This window comes from Apteryx rowi, unplaced genomic scaffold, assembly GCF_003343035.1.
Source record: "Apteryx rowi isolate R43461 unplaced genomic scaffold, aptRow1 scaffold_68, whole genome shotgun sequence".
Classification (NCBI taxonomy): domain Eukaryota; kingdom Metazoa; phylum Chordata; class Aves; order Apterygiformes; family Apterygidae; genus Apteryx; species Apteryx rowi.
This window is the reverse complement of record NW_020450960.1, coordinates 1839034-1865542: the sequence shown is the minus strand read 5'-3', so window position 1 is coordinate 1865542 and position 26509 is coordinate 1839034. Positions and strand designations below refer to the sequence as shown.

The window sequence follows — 26509 nt, the reverse complement described above, 5'->3', positions numbered from 1 at the left end:
GGCCACGCAGAGCGCGAACACCAGCAGCATGCCCAGCACCATGGCGCGCGCCTGCTGCCGGTGGGAGCCCGGCGAGGCGGCGGCGGCGGGCGCCGAGAGCGAGCGCGCGATGGAGGCGTAGGCGCCCAGCACCACCAGGAAGGCGCCGGCGAAGAAGCCCACCATGGCGTAGGCGTAGGCCCGCTGCCTGCCGTACTGCTCGAAGCACTTGGTGCCGCCRGCGCCCGCCGGGAAGGTCTGCCGGGCGGCCAGGGTGGGCACGGCGCAGCCCAGCCCCAGCAGCCAGGCCAGGGCGCAGGCCAGCGCGGCGCCGCGGCGCCGGTTCAGCGGCAGCTCCCGCCGGGCCGCCCGCACCGTGCAGTAGCGGTTGACGCTGATGAGCGCCATGAAGGTGATGGCGCTGTAGGTGGCCAGGTAGTAGGCGGCGCCGGCCAGGCGGCACGCGGCCTCCGAGAGCAGCCAGTCGCCGCCGGCCAGGTAGTAGGGGATCCAGAGGGGCAGGGTGAGGTTGAAGAGGATGTCGGCCAGCGTGAGGTTGATGAGGTAGATGCGGATGGCCTTCCTCACCTTGCCGCTCTGCAGGAACACCAGCAGGGCCGCCAGGTTGCCCGGCAGCCCCACGCACAGCACCAGGCAGTAGACCGCCGGCACCAGCACGAACTGCAGCGGGTCGCTGGGCACGCACTCGCCGGGGCGCCCCGTGGGCCCCGGCGCCGACAGGTTCATCCCTGCAAAGACAGCGGTGGGGGGTCAGCGGCAAGCGGCTCCCCGGGGGCCGTGCCGAGCCGCCGTGCATGGGAGCCGCAGCCACATCCCCACCGCAGGGCAGAGCCACAGCCCGGCGCCCGCCAGTCTTTTTCCCCGGGAGAGCTAGAAAGGTTCGCTGCCGCGGCGTGCGGCTGGGAAGCGGCCGGCCGGCTCAGCGCTCCGCAGAAAGAGCCCGCAGCAGGCTCGGGCCGCTCCCGGCTCGGCCATCCCGGCCACAAACCACTTTCCCTGGCAAATCTCCCTATCCCGGGGCTGCAGCTGCTCCACCCGGCCCATTGCTGCCTTCCCGCACCGCGCCGGCGGCACGGAGCCACCAAGCAGGCAGCTCCCGGAGCCAGCCGGGCCGGACTCGGCACGCGCAGCGCTGGAGCAGGATGCGGTGGGCAGGGGCTGCGGAAGCTCCCGCGGGACCCCGGCTCACCGGCCGCCCCCGGCTCAGCTGCTCCCGCCCCGGCCCCACGCGGGGCCCCGTTCCTCGGCCGGCGGCGGCAGCCCGAGCGGAGGTGCCGGCAGGTCCTTACCCTGGGCGGCCGCGTCGCCTCCTCGCCGCTCCGCGCCGTCTGCCGCAGCCGGTGCCCGGGAGCCTTTAAAGGGTCGGTGCGGGCTGCGGGGGAGGCAGGGGCCGCCCGGGCGCGTCTCTCCCGAGGGTTAATCCGGGTGGGATGGCCGGGCCGGGCGGCAGCTGGAGCAGGGCAGGCACCTGTGCGTGTATGTAACCAGGGATCCCCGGCACGGAGCCGCGCTAAGACCCCCGCGCCGCCACCRCCGCGCCGCCCGGGCCCCTCTCCCGCCCCCGCCATCCTGCCCAGCACGGCGGCGCGGGGCCGGCGGCATGAATAATCCGCGTGTGATGTCCCGAACAACGGCCCCTTTCAGCCCCTCGGCCTGCGCCGCCCGGGAAGCCCCCCGGTGCCGCCGGGCTTACGGGGCCGGCACAGCACGGAGGGGGGTCCCTTTCCTTGGCAGGGCCCCCACCGCCGCCCTTTGGCCACGGGTCTCCCGCGACCGTGTCCGGCCCCGTCATTCCCGCCGCAGCTCCTCATCCTGCCTCTTCCCACAGAGGCCAGCCGAGGCTGCAGCTCGTCCCTCCGCCGTCTCCCCGCTCCCGCGCTGCAAACGCCCGGGGACGAGGGACCGGGGCCTCCGCCGTCCCGCAGAGACCGAAATCGGCCCCTTCGCTCCCCCGAGGGCCCGGCCAGAGCGCGGAGGAGCGGGACCCGGGCGCATCCCGCAGCCGGGCGGGCGGCATGGGAACGGTGGCCCCTGCCGTGGTGGGAGCGTGGGGCCGGGTCGGCAGCACGGCGGGCGCCCGGGGCCGGCGGGACGCACATGAAAGCAGCACAGCGTCGAGTTTCAGCGCTCGGCAGCTGGGGGAAGGAAGGGGCGACGGGAGGGAGATCAAAGCCGGAATCCGCCTCCTCGCCGGCCTCGCTCCTTTGTTCGCCTCGAAGCCGGAGGGAGCAGGAACGCGGGGAGCAGCGGGCCAGGCCCCCCCCCCAGCCCCTGCGTCCTCGCTGGGCACAGCACAAGGAGAGCGCTGGGCACCAGGGACGCTCACCGCGGCGTCGGCAAGGCGGCTGGCGAGCTGCGCCTCGGCGGCTCTGCCTCCCGCTCTCGGCCGGGCAACGCACCGGCTTCAAACCCCGTCTCGGGCTCCAGCCGCAAGCAAAACAGGGGAGGCAAGACGTGAAAAACAGAGGCTTTATTTAAAAATACAAGGGCCCCCGTGAGAGCAGAGCCAGCCCCCGCTCGGCCTGGCCGAGCCGCGGGGAAGAGCCGCTTGCGCGACTTCAGCGACGGAGCTGCCGCAGCGGCCGCGGTCCCGCGCAGGGCACCGGCCCGCAGAGCCGGCCCCGGTCCCGGCAGCGAGGGGCGCAGGGAAGGGGAACGGGCGCCCCGGGCACCCACCCACCGGCACCGCTTCTTCGCCAGCGGCGCGAAAGCACATACGGCACGTTGGGAGCAAACCACCTCGTGGGAAGCGATGCCATTCCCCAAATCCCCTAACGGCAYGGCTTCCCGCGAGCAAACCTCCCCTCCTCCCTCCCCGCCTCCCCTCACTCGAACTTGGGCTTGGCGGGGGCCGCGCGGCCGCGGATGTTGAGCAGCAGCAGGAGGCCGAGGCAGACGGTGGCAGGGGCGCACATGGCCACGGGCTCCTTCAGCACCAGCAGGGTGTAGATGGCACCTGGGGCGAGGAGAAGAGCGGGGCCACATCGGCGAGGGCGCCGCGGGACGAGCACCGCGTCCCRGAGCCGGCGGACGGGGCCTCCCCTCCCTCCCGTCTCCAGCTGCCCGCAGACTCGGGCAGACCCTGAGCTCRGGGAAGGGGGAGAGCTGCACCGCCGTGCACAGGTCCCACGGGTCCCTCCGTTCCCGGCCAGCCTCGGCGCGGGCCCCTCCGCCACTGGTTCCCACGCCTGCCCCGCGGCGACACGAGGGCAGAAGGGACACGGAGCCAGGCACGGCGCCGCGGCGGATGGAGGCAGCGGACGCTGGGTGCCCCAGGGGCTCAGGAGCCCGGAGGGCTGCCRGGGTCAGGGATGACGAGCCCAGTTACACCAGGTGCCTGGTGACTCCGGTGCTGGCAAYTTCCGGCCGTTTGGGCTGTTACCAGCTGGATCCCGCTGCGGGGATGAACCGGGGGACGAGGGCGGGCGATCGCAGCCTTTCAGCGCCAGACCCTGGCGCCGGGGCTGGCGGCTGCRCGAGCTGCCCCAGGGACGGAGGCGGCGACGCCGGGGCCTGGCACAGCGCRGAGCCGGGCTGCAGAGGGACCGCGGCGGCGCTGGCTCGGGGGCCCCGGGGACCCCCCACCCCGGCACCGCTCGCTCTCACCGATCATGACGACGGTGAGCACGAAGTTGCTGATCTCCTGCAGGAGCTGGGGCCCGACCGCCAGCAGCAGCCCGGCCACCACCTCGATCCAGCCGACCGCCTCCAGGTACCGCCCGGCCTCGGGCTTGTAGCCGAACTCCTTCAGGGGGAAAACGTCCGCGAACCGCACGAACTGCGACTGCTGGAGGGACGGGGAGCGGCCGCCGGTCAAGGGCCGGGGGGGCTCCGCACCCCGGAGGGCTCAGCTCGGCCCCCCTCGCTCCCGCAGCCCCCGGGACGGGCCCGCCGCGGCGCCCCGCTCACCATGTGCCGGTGCAGGTCGGCCGAGAGCCGGTCCGAGAGCTTCGCGGCGCCCGTGAGCAGGAAGAAGAGGCCGAGCAGGACGCGCAGGGCGGCGAACACCGCCGCCATGGCCGCGCCGCGCCGCGCCGGGCGGGGCCGCGCCCGGACGGGACGGGGATGGGCCGCGACGGGGCGGGCGGGGCCAGCGGCTCGGATCGGCTCGGATCGGATCGGCTCTGCAGTGCTCGGGGCCGCACGGCTCGGCTCGGCTCGGCTCGGGTGCCGTACCCGGCCCCTGGGTCCGCTCCGGTCCCGGTCCCGATCCCGATCCCGCCGGGGCAAGACAGAGCAAAAGCAGGACAAAGGCAGGGGCAGAGCAGAAGGGCTGGACAGGCCCTCGCCCCCTCTGGGGCCACCCCGCGGGGTGCTGCTGGGCAGGGGGCTCCGAGCCGCGGCTCTTCCCAATTCCTGCTGAGCCCCCCCCCAGCCAGCACCATCCTCTCGACAACAGGGGGGCTGAAGAATTTGGCTAAAACCGGGGTGGCCACCGAGGTGGCAGGTCAAAATCCTCCTTCAGCYATTTCCACGGCAAACCAAGCAATCRCCCGAGGCTGGCAGCCAYGGCCCTGGGGGCACAGGGTGTTTCGAGCCGGCGGTCGCTATCAGGCCGGCAGGGCCCAYGGAGCCAGCCCCGCGCTGGGCCACGCACAAGCAGCCCCCAGCCCTGCCGGTCCCGAGCACCCCAGGGCCAGCAGGACCCGAGGTGCACAGTGCTGCTCCGGGGYGGGTGCTGGCCCAGGCTGGCAGCGAGGGCACGGCCGGGAGAGCRGCTCAGGGAAGAGGCACCGGCAGCCCAGCGGGCAGCTCACCTCCCGCCTGAGCAGGCAGCAAAACGATTAATAACACAGCTACTGCAGGGATTTTCTTCTGGCAGCAGGAGAGAGGCCCTGGGGGAGCGGAGGAGACGCTCCCTCCCTCCCTTCCTCTCTCCCTGCAAACGCAGGCCTGCGTCACTGCCTGCGCCGCCGCTCGCTATCGGATGGGCTCCGCGGCCAGCATGCTCAGAGGATCCCTAGGAAAAACGCGGCCTCGGATTCGCACGAGCAAGGAGCCGCGCTGCAGGGCATGCGCTGGCCTCCACTCCCAGCGGAAGCAGCCGAGGGGAACTGGCAGCCGCCCCGGGGGGAGCTTATCAGGCAGCACTCGGCAGTTATTCTAAATCAAATGGAAATGTTTTTTAACGCCAGTAAACCATGAAAGAGCATAAACCCTTTCCCCAGTACCATGAAATACCAACCACTCTGGCAGGCAGCTCTGGGCCGGATCCGCACTAACCTGCCCCGCGGGGACCCCAGGTCGCAGGGAGCCTCACGCACCAAGTGCCCAGGGGAGGYGCAGGTTTGCACAGCTGGCCGCCTTTACGGGGTGCAGCAGAGGCCGATACCTGTCCTATCTTTATTTCTGGCTGTACATCTTTCTCCAGGACTGTTTGGTGCAAATGGCGTTGGAAGAGCCTGGAGAGAGCGTGGCCCCATTCTGCCACGGGTATTTTCTCCTGCCTCCCCTCGCTGCTGAAGAGCTGCTCGAGCTGTTTTTTGTAGAACTTCACTGCTCTGAATCACAAGCTAATAAATGATAAATAGCAGGCAGAWTTCAGCCCTTATTGTCTAGGAAAACCTTCTGGAGGAAGAAGAAGAAAAAAACCCAAACCCTTTCTGAATAATAGATCCCAGCAGCTCCGTGCCCTCGCACTTCCCGCACAGGGCTGCGTGTGCCGCGCGCCTTTGTCACTGCATGAAACATTCAGCAGCTCCCCAGATCTATCGCTAAAGCAAGCTGGGATACAAGAGCCTAATGAGACACCCGCCTGGAGAAATCACTCTCCACTTTTTCAGCTCAGAAAGAATCAGTTCCTTTCTTCGATAACGAGATTTCACCCTCCGCTTTTGATGGGAGAGGGAGGGTCGAGCCGAGCCGCAAGCTGGGGCAGCCCCCGAGGGGGACCGGCCCTCGCTGCACCACAGGATGGGGCTGGAGGAGCAGCACAGGGCRACATTTTGGGCCCTTATTTTGGAATAAGGGACCAGGCCGATTCCAAGGCTTCTTTAGCAATCCTCCCGCGTCATTTCCAGTGATTAATGCTCAAAGCTCGCTGCCACTCACTTCAGTTCCCTCTGTACTAGAGGGGGGTGGAGAGGAATAGATACCTCAATTCCTTAGTGCAACCCTTTTGCCCTAAAAGGGAATTATCTGTAGACAAAAATATAGCTCCCTTTAACACAGCTCTCCAGCCCCACCTGGGATTCTGCTGTCTTTAGATTTACAGCTTCTCACCCAAGTCGTTCATCATTTGTCAGGTGTTAAATAAGAAAGTGTCCTCCTGCATGGCAGGAGCTTCTCCTCTGCTGGGCACAGGTGGACCACGACAGCTCACCCCAAGCTCATTCATTTCTCATCCTGTAAATTCAGCAAACAGTTTATTGTCCAGCTCTCCCTGGTCTCTCCTCCTAGCGACACGCGGGCCTGGCTGTCGTCTCCCCCAGGGATGTAGACATGGATTTCTCTCCTGCCCCTCCCGGTCTGGGGTGGTGAAGGCTGGGCTGCCCCAGGCAGGGCTAGGGAAGTCCCCCCAGCCACCAGCAGCTCCTCCAAGGGTTTCAGTCCCAGCAGCTGTGAATTGCTCCAGGAGCATTCATTCTCCATTCGCAGAGGCCAGTCATTCCCTCGAGGCAGTGACATGCCAGGAACCAGCTGCCCCACGGGAGCTCGGCGAGGCCGTCCTCAGCCGCACGCAGGAGGCAGCATCAGGGCCGGCAGCTTGCCTGTGCAGCGCAGCATGCTCACTGCTCGCGAGGAAGGAGTTGCACCTGCTGGAAAGGTCAGACAGGTCCCCAGCATCAAACTGGGACCAGCTCCAGAGGTCAAACCTGGAGCCAGGTCCTGACCCACRGAGAAGCCCTCCATCAGGGTGCAAGCCCCTGCCTTCAGGCTGTGCAACACAGGCCGGGTGCCCACATGGAGGGAGATGGGCTTCCTGTGAGCCGGTTAATTCCCACCCCTTACAAGGTGTCCATAGCATGAAAAATAGTCTCATTAAAATCTACTGGGGTGGTTGGGCTTAGTATTTTCCAGGCTTGGCTAATCTTAGAGTAATTAAAAACGCCGTAGTCATGCTGCCCATCTGGCTGCAGCAAGCAGCTAGCAGCCTGGGGGAGCAAAGGCTGCAGAGAAAGTGGAACACGCACCTTGCTGGGTGCCCATCTCCGGAGAGATGGAGAAGTACTGCATTTTTCTTCCTCCCTACAGCTTTACCCCCTCTCCTCCCCTTGGGCAGCTGCCCTCCTCCCCCAGCTGCTTCCCAAGCCCCCCGTCTCATCCCCAGGGTCACTTGTGCCCCCATCCCCACTTCTCATCCTAGCACCATCTCACTGCAGGACCAGCCAGGAATCCTGGTCCCGTTAATTGCTCTCCAGCTGCCTGAGGTTATTTTATTACACCATACAGCTCCTTCCTCCCACAMTGCTTTTCTGCAGCTCGCCCACACCGTCCCTAAGCCCTGCCGCAATGCCCACGGGCGCAGGGAAGCCCCATTTCCCCACGCACCAGAGGCACAGGGCAGCAGTACTTCCAAGTATCCAGGGCGCCGCAGCTGTATGTTAGCAGCATGAAATGGCAAAACAGCAAGACCAGCTGAAGATGCAGATTGCACAGAAAATTACAGCAGATAAATGCATCCTTTGGGCTGGAATAGGGCTCCAAGCACCGCCTGTGTGATCCGTATCTGCTCTCAGCCTCTGGTTTTTATTTTTATACAGGAGCTAGAGTAATGAAACATTTGGTAGAACCAGGTAATCAGCTTTACCAGCCAGAAAACAGTAGCCTACTGGCATAGTGCCCAGACATTAAAGAAAAAATGCTTTATGCTAGTCATCCATCAGATGATGATACAACTAATGGCCTACACTGAAGAAAAGAGGTATTTTTGCAATTCTTCTTCCCCAGAATATGTACAATTTCAATACAGAAAGTGAAATGTGATTTGCTTATAAAAAGAGTTGTAGGAGGTTAACTCCATCACTTTGAATGCTAAAATCACATTTAGGTTTAAACAATTTCACATAGGAAGCAGTAGAAGCTGCAACAATGGAAACAAAATTAAGACAAATTATTGGAAAGTAACAGAATTTGAGAAAAAGGTATGCAAGTCTGCATTAGCTGTGGAGACAATACACTGAAACTCACTTTCCTGCCACTATATGCCCCTATGATTTTTACAGACCATGTTGCCCTCCCCCAGAAAGCAGTTAGACATTTCCATGGGAGAGCAGAAGACTCACCTTGATCCAAACATGTCCTGGAAGCATGATTTCCAAGTGCTCTGCTGCTGCGCAAGGCACCTCCCCGGCAGCTGGGGGAACAAAGCACCACTGCCAGCACCTGGGAAGGGACTTGCAGGAGAGTAAAGCATTTGATGAACAGACCCGACTTTGCCCGTCCAAGCTCAGGGCAGGCGAGCTGCTCAGCCTCCAGGGATGCTTTGGCATTGCTGGGTACAACGTTCTTCCACCATCAGTCATTTCTGTGGGTAACTGACCACAAGGCTCAGTTTCTTTCCTGAAACCTCTTCCTCCTCAGTTAAGGTCTCAGTTAACAGATAAATAATTCACTTGAACTCTGTGCAGTATTTACTAATGATGATTACAGCAGAACCTAATTGTCATTGAACCTGGGATGGGGAGGTCAGCTTGTTGACAGCACATAATACACCACCTTTCCTGCAGTATTTGCCAACAGCTGCAGCATAGTTACTCAGGAAATAAACATTTCTTTGAAGCCCTTTTCAGAATCAGGACAGTAATGTAAAATAGTCAAATCAATGAGTGAACTTTTTTTCTCTGATTATCCTGTACCCAATTGCTTGATTTCACAGAAAAATGAAAACTAGCCATTAAGAGCTTTTAATGCAGCAAAAAACACCTCCTCTACYATAAACTTCCCAGCCACTGTCAAACACCTACACTGCTCCTCTCTGCTGCTTCTGACTAGACTAACACCAGCTTGCAACCCCGTTACTGCTGCTCAGATTGTTTTCCTTTAACCAGACCCAAGAGATGTTCATGATTGGCATGAAGCCACATGATTGACTTAAGCTCAACAAAAATTGTTCTCTAACCAAATGCCCCAATYCTGTAACGCATGGTGAACAAAGGTGAGCATCAAGGATTCTTAATCTACACATCTTGCCATAAAACCAGCTCTGAGACAGTACCAGAAATTTAGGTATAGCAGCTCTAACCAATATTGTTCTGTTTTGTTCAGGGATAAAACAGAGAAGAAAGTAAACAGAACATTTAACACAAACTCTATTATAGTCATGGCTGATATTTAAAGCACAGATCAGTTCTGCTCCATCCCTGCACCAATCCAAAGAACACCCTGAAGTATCTGAAGTATTTAATGTGTCTTTGCCACATTAAATCCAATTTATTTTGGCCTCAATGGTCCAGCAACACATTTCCTAGCCAAATGTTCATGGCTTCTCATGCTGCTGTAGGGGTAATCTTGTTATAATGCAGCAGTACGAACAGAGCCTGCTGCTGGTATATTTTAACACACTAAGGAAAACTATTGTATACTTAAACATAGGATTATATTTAATAAATGACAGCATCAGCTACCTATGTGCACAGAGTAGCTTTAATGGATTACAGCTGTCCTCTTTAAGAATCTCTTAAGTAAAACAACTTGAACCATGAACACTTGTGCTGCAAGTGCTAAAATTGTGCTTTCCTGGCTTCTAAACACAGCTCTAACCTTGGAATCTTAGGGCTAATTACACAAGTCATTATTTGAGTAAACCATACTAAAACAATTGAGTGTTACTATTTAGAATTCTAAGACCTGATACGTAAAACAGTATTTGGAGCACTGAAAAACASTGGAGATTGGGAAAGGAACGGGTGGAAACACTTCCAGAAGAGCGTGGGGGAAGAGTGCTTTAGGTGCAAGAATAGTTTATAAAAAAATTAAGCTTGAGTCATTTAGTAAAAGCACATATGACTGCAAACTGGTTAGGAATAAATCTAGACTGAAAAGTGGAGCATTCTAACCACAAGAATGAGCCACTGGAGTAATCCCAGCAGAAATAAAATTACTTGCTTTTAGGAGAAACCTTGTTATATTTATTASTTATGAGTGGTTACATATTTCATGTACTTGTCATAGTAGAGAACAGGATTCAATCACTCAAGCCCCTCTCACTCCAGTGCTCCAGTCACATTCTGCATCCCCTTCTACAACCTCATTTATGGCAGTCTCTCAAATTCATTCATACCATATTACGCTAAATGGCTGGGTTACTCATGGAATACACTCTGAAATAAAACAAAAGTCATTTATAAGAAAACTTAAATATTTTATTTTTAAAAATGCTATTACGTTCCTTGCTCCTCTTCACTGCATTTGGACTCCATCTTCTTCTGCAAGTGCAAAGCACAAAGTTAACAAGAACATTAAAAACGCCACCAGAAGTCACAAACAAAATGACATGAAAAGGGGTGTCAGCACATCACAAAGTAAAGATCATGTACCTTGTCAAACATTCCCTAGCACTTTAAGTTCCTGTCACAGACTTAAGATTAAACAAATAGCATTCACATTTTCATCGACTTCATAAATTTTAAAGATCTGAAATTGCTTTCTATCTTAATACCCTAGAAACAAGAGCACTAGTTGTGAATTACACAAAATTCAGTAAGAATTCACCAAGTGAGTCTTACTGGCTTCATGTCCTACATGTTCAGTTGTGGTATATTTGAGCTGTTACTTGTCCATCACTCATGTATTTAAGGTATTTTGCATGTTGCCCCTCACTCACATAAGACTAAGCATTTTAAGTTCCCCTTTGTACTTAACCTCTAACTTGCCACTTACATTTAAGTTTCATTAATTCCAGTTCTGCAGGTTAGTTATTTCCCTAAATCACTATCTCCTTGTGTTCCTGTGTATATTTATCTCCAAAGTTATTTTGAAAACTTAATATTTAGGAAAACATTTTCAGAAAAAATACAAAATACTTCAGAAAAAATAGCTTTTACAACAACTTTTAGTTAGCTTATCATTTGAGAATCATCTGGGACAGTCATCCCACCCCTATTCACACCTTTTTATGGTGTTTGAACTTAAAAAGCTTATATCTTGTTTAACCACCTATAATATTGAGAAGACAGGATTTATCTGACATTGCAGGGCTGAAAGCCTCAAACAATAGTTACATCTTGGCTCTACAAAAGAAAAATTTGTAAGTTTTATATAAAACCAAGATTAATCCAGGGAAATTTTCAGGCAGAATCTACTTGATAAATCACTTAAGGTGATATACTGCTATAAGAACTCAATAGCCAGAAACACTACCTACTCACTTGTTCACTTGTTATTTTGGTCCCTCCACACATCACTGGACATCATGCTGGATGTGCTCATGCTCAGCTCCTCAACTAGGGAAAGATTCAGAAGTTATGTCTATAGCAATTTTGAATTCTTTTGTACAAACACACCCCTCAAAAGACTTTTCTGAACCACTGTTGTCGTGGTATCAAGGCAAGGTGGAACCCAAGTCTACAGCTTGGCAAGAAGAGTATTAAATTCCACCCTACAAATCTCATGTATTCACATGCATTCAGCAACTCAGTTACTTGGAGACTGAACATTAAGTGTCCAAAGCCCTTTATTTCACCCATTCAGAACAGAAAAATTAAAATTTATGCTTACCTCCCATGGATGAGCACACTGGTTTCATTCAGCTTGCATCTTCACCTAAAGGATAACAATTGAAGTTATTATAATAATACACAGAAAATTCTGACCATTTCAAAACTAACTTAGAAGTAAGATTTTAAGATACATGGACTGATTAGTTATGAGGGGGAATTTACAAATTACTCCAAAATATTAGGTGAAAGAATAAGGGGCAGAAATAGGCTAGCCTAAACACTTGTAAAGAGGTGAAAGAATATGCAAGTAGTTGACTGAAAAACTGCACCTTGTCTGAGCACAAACCGTAAATCACCAGTCTGAGTACAATGAAGTTTGATTGCAGCCAGAGGTATACTATCCCTTATGTGAAGGTATGTAACAATTTTGTCAAGCTATTTCAGTTATTTTACCCTAGTTTGTCTCCTGTGGTAATGCCCTCTTCCTTCCCCTTCATGAATGAGTGGAATGTCTCCGATTCCTAACAGCCCTCAAGTTCAATAGTCCTAGAAGTGCTTCAAAAGCCAAAAGGAAGACACTAGAGATTATCATTAACAGTCTACTGTTTTTACTCCAAGCAACGGATTCTGAAGACCCACCCTTTTACTATGGCTAAGTTGAGGGCAAACTGCAATGGTCAGCAACTAGGGATGCAGTAATACAATGTTCTTTGCACACCTTTAGTTGGGAGGCAAATCACACCGTGGTCACAATATGATTTGGCCAGGCCAGAAAGGGAGAAGCTCAAGTTTAGTCTCAAACCCACCACTTGGGTTTTATCATAGTCCTCAGGAGCAGGAAATATAGTATGCACATTTTGTTTTCTATGCCATAGCAACAAACACCATGCATAAGGGATACTATATCTTTGTGCATCTTTTCAACACTCCGGATCATCCACTTATAGCCACACTCCTCCCAACCCTCCCCAGTTAGCTCTTCAGTACTGGTGTTCAGAAGCAACATTTATAGAGATGGGGTATTCACAGACCACTGCGGGATTGCACAGCCAAGTCCTAACTTGTCAATCATTATCTAGCAGCAATGACAGAAGTGGGAGAAGGCCAATCCTCCCCTTTTTTTTCCTTTTCCAGTAAGCAGCTATTTAAGAACCCCACTAGCTGGTATGGAGAGAAAAATCTGAAGCTAATCAGCTGGTTCCAAACTTGCTAGTAGTGGAAGAAGCCAAGTCATGACCCAGAACAGCATACTTTTTATGCATCCTTTCCAACATGCTTAGCCTCATTTAACATAATGTAACAAAACACTGGCCTTCCTGATCATGTCACTGCAGCTGGCAATGATTAACAGACACATGCAACCCCATTACTGCTCAAGTCCTAAAACTACTCACAGGCCTCAGTGTTTAGCTATGGGGAAAACTGCAAGCAAATCAAGACTTTGTATGCTTAATGTTACAGTAAAGCCCCCATTCACGCTATGCTGTGCTCTCTCCTGACAGCACCAGTATCTGGATCTGAGGGCCTAACAGGTACGCATATGTATTCTGACACCACACTTCTGAGCTTCAGATAAACTTTTGAGAAAAAGTGTATTTCACAGAGAGAGAAAACCAAGATGAAACACAATGCAAGCACTTTAATGTCATTTCTTGTACCCACTTGTTACAGACTAACTTAGAGCAGACATTGACTATTTGCTTTTAAGTCATCTACCACACCAAGTTTCATTACTGCAAACAATCAAAGCTAGTATGAAACCCATGGTTCAGTCACAATTTGCTTGCTCTAGGAGTGTCAAAAAAACTATTAGTTCGAGTATGTAGAACAAGGCAGATGTGCCAATAACCCCTCCACGACATTCTTGCAGGTAAAGTCACATATCCAGAGCACACTGGAAAAACTGGTTAGATCTGAGCACTGGTTTAAAGATAACTAATAATTCATTTTTGCTATATGACAGTATGCATACTGCCATCAGTTTTGTTACTGAATTCTATTCACAGGTAAGATTAAGCCATCACCAAAAACCAAACTGACTTTGTGACAAACGGTGTTACTGCTGGACTAGCTAGAGTTCAGCTACACTCACTGTGGTGTAACCAAAGACCTGTTGTTATGATCTTGAGTTTAAGGTGCAGATGCGACTTCAGGTTTTCAAAGGAACATGAAAAGAAAGCTATAGCAGGGGGCAAAGCTGTCCAGTAGATCACCTGTTTACAGTAAGAGTCCTTCCTGGAAGATAATACAGAAGTATCCAAATATGACAATAACACCAGAAACAAGGATGCAAAGCAGAACTTTGCAGAACAAGTGGGAAAACACGTTATACCACCTCTGAAATATATTCTTGAGCATCAGACAAGATCTAGATCAGGTGCTGAAGTAAGGGACCTTGAAATTCAGGTTCAAGAGCTAATAAAAAAGAGCTGGAGATCAGCATATTTGGAAGTCTGGAAAGGTAAGCATGTTAATCCTAAAACACTACATTCAGTATTTCTAGTAATGAAGAGTTTAGAATTACATCCTCAAAGACTGATGAAAAATTAAATTCAGCATTAACTACCCAGATGACTACTAGAGGCAGAAATATAGATTCTCCATATTGTCAATTAAGGCAGCTGAATGTATTATGACTGTCAATCAAGGCTTAAAACAATGGAAATGTCCAACAAGCTCTATGAAACTCTTCATGGGGATATTCATTTAAGCACTCATTTGTATGTCCTGAAAAATACTCCAAATCAGTCTTAAAGCTGACTGTATTAGCAAGCTTTAAGTTACTATCGCATTAGCTCACGCAAGGCTAGAACAGTGATTATCAATGCAGCTCCTGCTTAGCCAAGACTCTACAAAAGGATGCACTGCCAATGGGTCATTTTGTCACTACAGAAAGTTTAAACGGTCCTTTTCTAGGCACTAATAGCACCTAAAAGTGAGTTAAGATCACATTCCCTCTTCCCCACCGAGCTCATCTAAGAATATCTTTGTTACGTTGTAACTAAAAAATCCACACAAGCCGAGTCAATATGTACAAAGGAATCGGGTCTGAAAATACTTATCTAAGAATCACAGTAAGTTGCTTATTGATTCTGAACAAGACAAAGCTCAAAACCGAAAGCCACGCAGCTTTGATGTAAGCTTAGTATACAGGTATGAAGAGTGCTGCACTGTAATTCCACAGTCAGAAGTGTGATGTCAGAATACCCACAGTATAAGATTACATAGAAAGTCACCAAGTTATATTATATTGCTTGTTACCTACCTGTATGCAGTCGGCAATGAGAATCTTGGAGCAAGCAGGAATACTACATCCGGGTCCTAATGTCCATTGCCATTTGTGGTACTACGTTCCTCACAGTTATGAACTGCAGAAATGCTGGCTAAGTGCAGTTACGTAGCAGGCCACTAGTTTTAAGTGTAAATTGCAGTCTCAAAAACTCCAGCAAAAATTTGCTGCCACAGTAAATGGTTGCCAAGGAGAAGCCAAGAATTCTTTCTACCATAAAAATACCACAAAATCTCAAAAGCAGTTTCAGTTTCTCATCAGCTGTATATATAATTAGGTAGTGTGATGTGTCTACACCAAAAGATAAGATTCTGTATTAATTTATGAGAAAGTGTGAAGATAAAGATACCAGTTTCTACATGCTGCAGAGTTTTTAGAGATAACTGTTAAAAATGGGCTCAATTTTGTTAAAGCAAGCTAAATTGCAACAGCCAATGTCCTCCAAGTCCAGTACAAAAATGTAGTGATCCAGACCATCCAAAAATGGGTCTGACCAACCAAGCACTTTTCTAAATAGTTTTAAAAATTCAATTATATAAATCTAATTTTATGAAAAGGTCCAAAACCTCATAGGAACAGATCAAAGGAACATAACTGTCTCACCTCCCCCATTTAACAACTTTATCAGATTTTAACATTGATATGTTTGCCAGCTTTTAAGACACCACCTTTAGAAGGTCTTGAAATCAAGTTGGCTAGTTAATAGTATACCTGTTTAATATATGCAACTCAAAGCAGAACTTGTTTGTTTTAGAAATTCTGCTTATGCAGCTACCATGCTAGATTTAACCAAACTTTCAGATGTTTTGAAAACTGCCAAATCTTTCAGTAGATTTACTAATCACAGTTTTGCAACTAGTCTATTTTTAATACCTAGCAACAATAGCTTACGTACAAACAGGGGTACCAAAAGACAACCTCTGTAAGGTACAAGGACATCAGCATCCTTCACTCTTCAAAGTTACAGAACTACAAAAGAACATACTTTAGGATATGCACCAGCATCTCTTTAATAAAGAATGACATGTAATCTGAAAAATAAACTGAAAAAATTAATGTAATGTTTACGTTCAGAATTCCCCATCTCAGACACCTTCACCTTTTGTGGGTGTCCCATGAACACCCTCCAGATAATATATGCATTATTTAATCCTACTTAAATAAAACAAATTGCAGCTGGACTGCTGATTTTTAAACTAAGTATCCAATACAAGGACTCCCCAATACTTGGTCTGCAGTTTAGGAACTGCCAGTTCAAAATTTCCTGAGTAGCAATTCATTGTGGTAGCGTGTTATCTACCCCCAAACTTTTCTGGGAAAATAGAAACATTCACCAAACCAGCTGAGTCACTATTTAGTGCACTTCATATTCAAAGTCAGCATTACCTGGTATCAACATTTCACAACATGCTAGTATTTTTACATTTAAGGAGTAACAGCACTTACAGCAAGTACTTCAAGAGGGATCATCTGCACTCTAAGATATTGCAAACTGACACTAAAGTTTTAACCACAGAGAAAATTTAACATAGAATTTAGAATTAGCCAATACTTAGCACAAGGAATGGAAAGATCTTCAGAAGATTAAAAGCTATTCACAGAATGCTCAGCAGTTGGGGAATTGTGTGAAGGTACAGCCACACTAAGTTTACCTACTTTGTGCCAAGCAGGTTGAGGTATCCTGCATTAACACCAAGGCATTTTACACTGGGAAGTCAAGTTCCCAGCTTTTTGGTACAAGGTAATAAAAAGCAAAGTAACTACCTTATAGCAATGAGTCCAGAATACTTTGAAATTCTTCTGGGACTTAATGAAATTGACAGCAAGCTAACAAATTCATCCAATCTTCTACAAAAGAGCCTTAAAGGGAGTTTATTTGTACTGTGTAATATTAACTCTTAAACTCCAGATTTAGATACTACTTTTGATGCATTTTCTCCAAACATCAATAATAGTGATAACCATCGTGCAAGAATGCTAATTTCTGTATTTTGCATAGAGCTTTTTAGAATTTACCCACAAGCGACAAAGTTTAAGACTAGTTTCTACAGCCCCCTTAATAATACAATAATTGTATTCTGAACTATGCAAATTAGTCCACTCAATTAGCATGAGGACATAAGCAAGTTAAGAGTATAAAATTAACAGATTCTCCTCTATTCGCTAAAGTAACACTTCTGGTATTTTGCCAAGCGATTTCAGGTAGGTATACAATACTGAACAAGGCCAGATCCTGTAATCTCAGGCAGCTTAATAGCAGATAAATATCACATTAACAATCCTTTAATTAGGAAGTCAGTCAATACAAGGCATTCTACGGATTTATTTTAAAATAACCATTTCTAGTCTTCTGCTTAAAGTCTTTAGAAGATTTCAAGCAGTAAATGCCAAGGTGGTAAGTGCTACCATCCCACCACCCATTATCCGTGGCTAAAATCTGAAATTCACTACAGGACTGCATCATCACTTGCAGTGTAGCTTTCATTACTGTATCTTACAGCACTTGCAAGATTTCCATTTGCTTCCTTATTGCAGCACAATTAATGCTCAAAAATCTGTACCTACTGGAAAATTAGGCTACTATTTGACCCCATCTTGAACTAGAGGCAGAGGATTATGGGAGAAGATTTCACTCTTCACTACTTTTCCACACCCTGGTCTAATTTGACCTCAATTGCAAGACTCACTTGGTTTACTGCTGAAGGTGTGGTATTTAGCCTCATATTTTTAACCATGAATGGCAAGAAGAATTACTACATTTAGTTTTCTATTTATTTGAAGCACAGTAAAAAAAAGTTGGTACACTTTGGGAATTCAGTGGCACAAGGTACACTGCCATCAAGTTAGGGACGTTATACATCAAAAAAACAGCTAAATTTGTTTTGAAACACTGCATTACATAATTAAATTGTACTCGCCCAAACAGACCACTTACAAATATTAGGTCAGTAAGTTTCTAACATCCATAAAAACGTAGCTTTCTTACTAAAATGCAAGAATTAAAAAGTTGGTGTCTAAACAAGACAGACAAAAACAAACTGGAATGAAACTACAGGTCACATCTAAAATCGGGGCTTTTTGTTTGGGCCTTCATATTCTTCTCTCCCTCTACCATATCCTGTTGGTGTTCCAGGCCCCATTCCTCTAGGACCCTGGCCACCCACAGGCCCCGCACCTCCCTGCCCAAAGCGTTCAGGACGCTATTGGAACAGAATTAACAGTTCATTATATGTAGTTGATGTCCATGTGTGTTAAGTATATATTTTTAGAAGGTTCCGTAGTCAAGGTTCGTCGATACAATCACCATTGAGCCGATCCACAGGTACCGGGAACATAGAAAGGAAAAAAGGGTAATTTAAAAATTAGTTTATTGTAATACATGCCTTGAGGTATGTTCCCACTTGATGCATTCTCAAACATCTGTTACAAAGAACAGATCCTCCCTGCAGTGCTAGAAATGTAAGCATTAGTGCAGATGTGAATTAACAACTTTTCACATTGATCTCTAGCAATTTTCAACCAAGTTAATGCAAATAGCTTGCAAATTTCTCACCTTTAGTGCAGTAAAAGTTTAGCTTACATCACTGTCGTTTCCCAATAAGCCTAGCCAGAGACAGTAAGTTCAGTTCACTGAAGTATGAGCTGACATTCATAAAATGTCATTGTAAACAGAATGCCTACTCACCAGTTAATGGCATGTGCTGCAATAGAGACCATGTGCTTTTCAAGATGGGGTTAAGACTACGGTCTGCTGACTAAACTGCAGAGGCCTTAAGTAGTAATCAAAAATGTGATAGTGAGCACTACTGGATTACAAGAAGAAAAAATGTGAAAAGCTAATGACCAGTGATTTACCTAACCAACACAACAATTGCTGGATCGAAAGACTTGCATTTATTAAGCCCCACGTACTTCAGAACTGCTGCTGTATAATATGCAAAATGTGTTCAAAGAACTACATTTTATTCAGTGTTTCAAGCTAGAACTATGCACAAAGGCTTGTGTGCATCCAGTAAATATCTCCCTTCCCACCCCACCTTCATCACAAGCTCTTGGAAAATTGACTACAACTTTACAGTGTTGAAAGGCTTCATATACTGAGATGTAAAAGCTAGATTACCCTGCAATGAAGCAGAGACTCCAGATATCTTTACTAGTACCTCTATAGTTGCATGTACTTCATTCAGTTACTGTATCAGTAGATGTGATCAGCGTTTGATCTACAGAACTGACAAATTAGAAAGTCAAAGATAGCTTTAAACTTTCATTTCAAGTAAGTTTTCCACTACCGAGTAACAGAACAATGGTAGGCAGGTTCAGTTTGTTACAAAAGGTATCTGCAACTGTAGTAATTCACACCTCCAAGTTCTTGGCTTCTGAAAGTTAACTTCAATCCTTCCAAGAAAGGAATTTCAGAAATAGTACTTAGCTTCATGACAGCTTGTGTCTGCCTGCACTTCTTTTTAAAGATATTAGCTGAGGAACTGGGACAGTACTGTGTAGCAGAGATCCCTGTCCTAAGAAACTCAAGACAGTTAAACCATCTTACTGTCACACATTTTGACCATATCACGTTTTCAGGTATTACACAAGTTCAGCATGCACCTGTACCATGAATTTCAGAAGGAAAAAAAACGTACACAGCATTCACCACAGACTGCCTAACTGGTCACTGGAAACTTACGAACTGCTTAAATATATCAGTAGATTATAGATACATTAAGGCCACCGGCACTGTCTACTGAATCAATGATGCTCTGCAAAGTTATGATTCCAAAGATATGGTTCCCAAAAGCAGAAGATACTTGACAAGCTACTATGGTAGCTTACCACATTAAGCCAGAGGCCTAAACCCACCCAAAAATCATTTACTTCAGCTTGTGCCACAGAGAGTACACCCTTTACAAGGAGGGTGGAAGCACACTAGTATCACGACCTGAACCAACAGATTTCCATCCTACCCATTAAGCATTTCTTTAATCTATCAGTATTGCTTCAGTGTGATAACACCAAGCAGGCTCAAAGCCCTTTCACACATGTAGTGTGCCAAAAATGTACTGTTTGGACACATACCTCTAAACATGAGATATGCAGTACTTTAAGAAACTCTACCTGTAGTCATGCCCAACAAGGAGGAAACAACAAGAACAGGCTATCATTCCTGTATAAGATAGGAACCACAAAATGGCTGCAGTCAAGGAACACTGGAACRTGCTAAAGCTAAAAAACTGCATTTCTGCTCTTCTATGGCAAACATCAGCATACAGAATAAACGATATGCTGTTTACCATTGATTGCTTAAGTTAATCTGCTGCTTAAACAGACATGAGTACAGATTTTGAATTAACAGCATATCCATACCAAAGTGCATCAACTTTAACTAGGCTTGGAAGGGCCAAAATAAATGTAATGTTATACTCTACTCTGAAAAGGAGAACAAAGTTCTCACCTGGTCATAAATATAGAATGCCAAATTACTTAAGAACTACTACATAATTATGTATTTTAACTCTGCAATTTGTAAAGTTCTCTAACCATATCAGAAAATAGGCAATTTTTAGAAGAAAATTGTATTCTGAAACACCAATTTATGAAAAACCCTTCCAAGCCTAACTGTGATGCAGAAATTCCAAACTCCAATAAAATCAGTTAACTGCAAATATGCTTAACAGCACATTTGAATTTGCTTACAAACAACTTCCAACTGTGTAAGCTACCATAATGGTTAAGAGCTAAACTAGTACTACAYATCGCCAAACTAGTCCTCCACGTTAAATACCTGACAAGAAAGTCAGCAGTTAGAAAAGAAGTTTACACAACCATCCAAAAACCGGTAAAGAAACTCAATTCCCAACTGCAACATTTTCCTTGTGCTAAACTAAAGCCACCACAGGATACGTTACCATGTCACTTCCCATCATAGAACCACTCATGGCTGCTTGGCCAACTCCTGGATTAGCTTCATAACCTATGCCGCCACCACCTCCGAGAGGTGGAAATTTCTGGGCTGCAGAAGCATAAGGATCTAAGAAAGAAAAATATATAATCATATTCTGACAATTTCTAAGTTAACCACATAAAGTTATTATTAAAAATTTCTTTACCTCCCATGTTCATTGTGGTGGCACCACCCATTCTCATGTCTCTCTCTCTCTGCACAGAAGAAACAACTTTTAGCATAGGGAATCAATTAAATCCATACCTTTCAGGAGATAAAGCAACTATAAGCCAATTACTATTGTTTCATCTATACACACAGAGAAATCCTATTACCTAACTGAAGGGAAGCAAAATGCACTAAATATTGAAAACACATCCAAAAAATTCTGGAAATCCCTGAACATAGTAATATATCCAGGAAACATCATAATTTCACTTACTGGATCCATGTAACCCATTCTACTATAATTCTCTTCCCTCTGTCTTCTCATTTGTTCTTCCATTTCTCGCTGACGTATCATCATTTCCTCTTCCCGTCTGCGACGCTCTTCCTCCTGCCTGATCATTCCAAAATAGGCTGTTAAAACTCAGGAGCAACAGATTAAACGTCTAATGAATATCACTTGCACAATAAGCCACTTAGCATGCACTGTGGGTTCTACAAGTTACTGAATCATTACACTTCAGAGGAAAAAAAGCTCAAATACTCAAAGAAAAACCTCCACTGCAGTTCAATTTCACATAAACAAACCAAAACAGCAACGATGTTTGAAAAAATATATATGCATCATTTGAAGGTATACACAAATGCACAAAAAACAAAAAATCCTATGAAAGCCAAACCAACCTCAGCTGAATTTCCTTGCGTTTCTGCATTTCTTGATTATGAAGTTCTTCCATACGTCTCAGTTCTTCCTGACGCCTCATAAGGTCTATAGAAATTAAACTTGTCAAAAGTTGTTTCACAAACTCATCTCTCAGATTAAGCTCATACTTGAAATAGATCCACTTCATTTACACTATGACAAGCATCTACTTTCAACATGTCACTACTTTTCTAAGTAACAATACTCCTTTTAAGTTAAAACACAACTGAGAAACTAAACTTACAAAGTGTTTGCTTTTAAGACCAAAATTTTCATTTAGCAGAATGCAGCAGGAATTTCTTCATGAAGCCATCAGACATACATTTAAGCTAATGGAGTAAAATTTCAGAACCAATTACCTTGGCGCAAGAGGTTTGCCTGATGTTCATGATAAGCATCTTCCATCTCACTTTCAAGTTTGTCCTTGGCATCTTTCATGTTTTTTGCCACTTGTTCTCTCTGCTGTTTTTCCATTTCATCTAAAGATTTCCACCTCTGGGAATATTCAAATTCAAAACTGCCAGGCTGAGCAAAACGGGGAGGAGTCTCTCTTTCCCTGCAGAAAAGATGATGATCATTCAAGCTGCATAAGCCTGGAAACTGAAAGTCAATTTAAGATCACAAGCAGAACAGGAAAAATTACTAGGGAACATCAAAGGAACTCAGAAAATATTTCTCCACAACCATGTGATATAAAACTTGCTGTGACAAAATAGTGAAAAGAATACATTGCATGGATTCAAATATTTGATATAAATTCTTTCGAAGACTCCAAAAAGCAAATAAGGAGACTTCTGCACAGTTGCTTCCCTAGCAAATCTGTTCAGCTTCTGGTATCACTGCTTATTTACCCTGTTCCTTTAAAATCTTAAATTCTAAATACTCCGCTATTAGCAACTACCAGAGGCAAAACACTGATAGATAGACATGGTCAGAATAGGTAGAGCTATTCAAGAGGGACGGATTCTTCAATACTGACTTACCCAAAGCACAGCATTAAAAGGCCATTAACAATGTTTACTTTAACCTAAATAGCCTTAAAAAGCCTGAAGGCTGACAAGCTCATTCTGCCATGTAAAGAAACTGGAATCTAAGATTCAGTAGCTGATRGAACAAAACTAGAAGGACTTGAAAACTTTTTATACACTAGCATTTAGAAGTGTTTTAAAACAAACAAAAAAATAATCCATGCTAAGTATTTTCAAAGACTGTCAAGTGGTTTATATTTTTGATCACAGCACAAATTTTGAATATTTCCTTATACAAACAAGACTCACAGGATCTTCCCCCTCCACTCCCTTTTACAATGCGAAATATACAACATTTCTAGGACAAACAGGCTCAATGTACAGAGCTTAACATAATGCTAGTACTTGAGACTCCTGTAGACCCAAACCTACCACTCCATTTTCAAATCCACTGATCAGCCTCATAAGCCAAATTCAGACATTTTTAGTCATGGTACCACTTAATATCGTATTTTATTTTTCCTTTCATACTCTTAGTACTAGTTCTTAAAGTCCTTACAGAAGCATCAACTTGGTATGTGCCTCATCTTTAAATGAGGTAACAGTTCTCGGTACTAGGTAAGCAATGAGTCGGAAGTCTGGTTTTCCAGAGCTGCACAGGTAGGTTTCTACATTTCCCAACAGAGAAATACTATTACTGTGCTGGGTATTTATGCTTTACTCTGTTATTCTTTGTGATACAATGTAAAAATTGTTTAAGTAATGCTGAGTGAATATACTAATAAAAAGTAACATTTCACAATCGGTGGCTAGCAACCACAAGAATGTTACATTACCTAAAAAATGACTATTACCAAAAACAAGAACTGAGAAGCACTACACTCAAAATCCATAGTTTGTTTCTGAAAAATTACTATATTTCTCTCAGGTAGGAAAAATAAACTAGCATATATTAGTCATCTATTACTGTTTACACCAAGAGATAGTGCCTACTTTTGATACATCGGATTCTTCTGGGCAAGCTTTTCTGGAAGACCATCTTCATCATCCAGTTGCTCCAGTGGTTCCACAATAACTGGCCTGGGAGTGCTGAATAAAAAAATATTCATTTTATTTTTCCATTTAAACCTCCATTCTGAAAAACTGTAAGGAAATGAGAATTTCATTCAGTTTAAGATTTGTATGCTACTCACAGAATCCTAAAAAAGCAAAACACTTACGTTGTCAACAAAAACACTCCTTCAGTACACCGTTCAAATGCTTTTCTTGCAGCTGGCTTTGATGCAAATTCAACAATGCCTTTTCCTGTCGATCTGCCTCGATCATCCACAATCACAACAGCTCTTTCCACTGGACCAAACTGGGAAAAAGCTTCCTCCAATAACTCGTTGGACACGTAGGGTGAAAGATTACGCACTGAAAGGGCAGCAGCGTGTGTGGCAAATCGAACACGAAGCTGTCGACCCCTCATAGGGGTATCATCCAGTTCTGCCTTTGCAATTTCTGCAAGAGCTCTGGATTCCTGAGGAAAGTTTAAGATCCAGTTTTAGAAAAATAAGTTATAATTCACTATTTTGTGAGAATTAAATTGATGTACGGTATGAAAGCCTACCAATTTAATGAATCCAAATCCTTTCCCCTTATTGATGAAAACCTCTCCTGGCTCCCCATATTTGGCAAACAATCTTTTGAAGTCTTCATCTGTGATATCAGCAGGCAAATTCCCAACAAACAAACGGCAACGCTGAGTATAGGTCTTCTCCCCGGGCCGCCTCAGAAGAGACAGGTTTGCTTTAAAGCCCTAGGAGGAAACAGAGCAGCTCAAGCACTCCCTGCACGCGCAGCCCTGCCGCTCACCGCAGCGCGAAGCTGCGGGCTTCTCCCGCCAAGAGAAACCCCCCGCACTCCCATCGGCACCGCGAGCGAATACAAACCCATGCTGCCACAGACCCCGCAGGCTGCAGTCGGGTGCTGCCTAGGCACCTAGGGAATATGCACATCATGTTTACGCGTCCCCGCAGGCCGGCTGCGGCCGGCGCCGCCAGTGCTCGCCGCCGCCTCCCGGGCTCGGCCCGGCCCCGCTCGGCTCGCCCTCTGCCGGGCCTCCCGCGGGCCCCGCCGCCCCCGCCCCCGCGCGCTCCTCCCCTCAAGATGGCGGCGGGAGCGCGCGGGACCGCCGAGCCCGGCCGCAGCCGCCGCCATCTTGTCGCTCGGGGAGGGGGAGGGGGGGAGGCGCCGTGACTCACCTCGTCCGAGAGCTTCTCGCCGCCGCCGCCCGGGCCCTGCTGCGAGGAGAGGCTCTGCTGTCCCTGGTGCTGCTGCCCGCGGCCGCGCGGCTCCCCGCCCGGCCCGCCGCGGTGCCCCGGCCCGCCCTTGTGCGGCCCGCCTGGCCCCTGCGGAGGGCCGCCCGGTCCCTTGGGCCCGCCACCGGGCGATTGTCCTTGTCCTTTCTTAGGGCCGCCGGCGGGGGTGGGGCTGGGGCTCGGCTTCGGCTGCGGCTGCTGCTGCCCCCCCGGGCCGGAAGGAGTCGAGGGGGGCGCGGACACCTGGGCCTGCTGCTGCGGCGGCTGCCCCGTGGGCATAGCGGACGGCGGCGGCGCCCCCGGGCCGGCCTGGCTGCCGGCAGGCCCCGCCGTGGTGGCAGCGGCTGAAGAGGACGAGGAAGGCGGAGCGGAGGTCGAGGCGGGCGGCTTCGGAGGCTCGGGTTTGGGGCCTCCGCCCGGCGGGCCGCCCGGGCCCTGCGGGCCGCCCCCCATGGGGCCGCGGTTCTGGCCCATACCCATGCCGGGCGGCGGAGAGCGGAAATCGTGGTTTGGGCCTCCGCGGCCGCCGCCGCCTCCTCGTCGATGGAAGCCGCCTCCCCCGCCGCCACGGCTACGGAACCGATCCCGCGACATGGTGGAGGAAGGAGAAGAAGAAGAGGTGCTCCGGCGGCGACTGCTTCTCTTCAGAGCCCGCTGCTCAAAATGGCGGCTAGCTGAACGGCCTCGCCGCCGCCTTTGTCCGCCCCTTATATAGCTTCCCCGCCCCCGGAAACCACCCACTCCGCCCCGCTAACCAACCACCGGCCGTAGCGGCTAAGACCGATAGCCAGAGTGACCAATAGCGGGCCTCTATTCTGTGTATTCTTTGATCCCATTGGCAAGGAACTTGCCCTCTGTTGATTGGCTCATTTGACTGCCGACGTTTGGACAGGACGATCCGTTAACCTCCCGTATGCTGATTGGGCAATTTGATCGGTGGGAGGCGAAGTCACGAAGGAAGGCTGGTTTGCGATTGGTTGATCGAGGAGTCAGTCGAGCGCGGGCCCGCCGGCGCCGCGCGGGCCGCAGGCTCGAAGCCCGAAGCCCACCGCCCCCGGGACTGCGGCTTCGCTCGGCGTTGCGGGCAGCGACGGCTCCGGTCGGTCTCCCGGGCAGCTCCGCGGTCACCCGCCCGCAGGCGGAGTGGAGCCGCTGGTCCGGAACAACAACCAAACGCTTTAGCCGCGGGGGGAAAAGAAAGGAAAAGGGGCTGTGTTTTAATGTATTTTCAAATAAATATATTTGCCTACTTTTAACACTGTCAGTAGCCTTAATTTCTACTTTGAAAGCAAGTTTGGTACGAAGAATTAAGTTTCTATTTATTTGATCATTAATGGAGAGTGGAAACACAACTCCAATGTGGGAGGTTGAAGTTACTAACATTTTTACCCTATTTTGCTTGACAYGCCTAACAGGGAAGTATCATAAATGAATATTTTCATTTAGAAAAGTATTGCTGTTTACCCAGCTTCTTGTAAAAGCAGGATACAGCTGTGTGCTGTATCTCCTTTGCTGGTTTAAAAAAAAAAAAGTGCATTCTCCA

The 26509-nt window shown here is 48.5% G+C and overlaps 3 protein-coding genes across 6 annotated transcripts in view; all 3 read right to left on the bottom strand.

Moving 5' to 3' along the window:
- Positions 1 to 726, bottom strand: part of LOC112975684 (platelet-activating factor receptor-like) — a 7395-nt gene extending 6669 nt beyond the window's left edge. Inside the window, exon 1 of the mRNA XM_026086079.1 lies at positions 4 to 726. Coding sequence (XP_025941864.1) covers positions 4 to 726 — 723 coding nt within the window. The remainder of the gene's footprint in view (positions 1 to 3) is intronic.
- A 1729-nt stretch (positions 727 to 2455) lies between these two features.
- On the bottom strand, positions 2456 to 4043 carry TMEM35B (transmembrane protein 35B). Of its 2 annotated transcripts, none has more exons than XM_026085961.1 (3): positions 3910 to 4043; positions 3607 to 3787; positions 2456 to 2956 (listed from the first exon to the last, which is right to left on the bottom strand). In XM_026085961.1, the coding sequence occupies exons 1-3, from the start codon at positions 4015 to 4017 to the stop codon at positions 2826 to 2828; spliced, it is 420 nt and encodes a 139-aa protein (XP_025941746.1). In that variant the 5' UTR covers positions 4018 to 4043; the 3' UTR covers positions 2456 to 2825. The 2 variants fall into 2 exon arrangements, with proteins under 2 accessions (XP_025941746.1, XP_025941747.1); XM_026085962.1 differs by having other exon boundaries at positions 3607 to 3784.
- A 6239-nt stretch (positions 4044 to 10282) lies between these two features.
- Positions 10283 to 25668, bottom strand: SFPQ (splicing factor proline and glutamine rich). Of its 3 annotated transcripts, XM_026085942.1 has the most exons (14): positions 24910 to 25668; positions 24276 to 24464; positions 23884 to 24185; positions 23657 to 23752; positions 22055 to 22251; positions 21677 to 21761; positions 21270 to 21387; positions 20994 to 21042; positions 20793 to 20914; positions 15785 to 18089; positions 14866 to 15180; positions 11659 to 11703; positions 11310 to 11384; positions 10283 to 10367 (listed from the first exon to the last, which is right to left on the bottom strand). In XM_026085942.1, the coding sequence occupies exons 1-10, from the start codon at positions 25558 to 25560 to the stop codon at positions 17952 to 17954; spliced, it is 1947 nt and encodes a 648-aa protein (XP_025941727.1). In that variant the 5' UTR covers positions 25561 to 25668; the 3' UTR covers positions 10283 to 10367; positions 11310 to 11384; positions 11659 to 11703; positions 14866 to 15180; positions 15785 to 17951. The 3 variants fall into 3 exon arrangements, with proteins under 3 accessions (XP_025941727.1, XP_025941726.1, XP_025941728.1); XM_026085941.1 differs by having other exon boundaries at positions 14866 to 18089; XM_026085943.1 differs by lacking the exons at positions 14866 to 15180; positions 15785 to 18089.
- Positions 25669 to 26509: the final 841 nt, after the last annotated feature.

Excerpts from the sequence above, each read along its gene's own strand:
- TMEM35B (XM_026085961.1), bottom strand. The coding sequence starts at position 4,017 with ATGGCGGCGGTGTTCGCCGCCCTGCGCGTCCTGCTCGGCCTCTTCTTC. Across the intron at positions 3,788-3,909 it reads CCGACCTGCACCGGCACATG|CAGTCGCAGTTCGTGCGGTT; the intron begins GTGAGCGGGGCG and ends CCGTCCCTCCAG. Across the intron at positions 2,957-3,606 it reads GCTCACCGTCGTCATGATCG|GTGCCATCTACACCCTGCTG; the intron begins GTGAGAGCGAGC and ends TCCTCGCCCCAG.
- SFPQ (XM_026085941.1), bottom strand. The coding sequence starts at position 25,560 with ATGTCGCGGGATCGGTTCCGTAGCCGTGGCGGCGGGGGAGGCGGCTTC. Across the intron at positions 21,388-21,676 it reads CGCAAGGAAATTCAGCTGAG|GCAGGAGGAAGAGCGTCGCA; the intron begins GTTGGTTTGGCT and ends TGGAATGATCAG. Across the intron at positions 20,915-20,993 it reads CACCACAATGAACATGGGAG|ATCCTTATGCTTCTGCAGCC; the intron begins GTAAAGAAATTT and ends TTTCTTTCTTAG.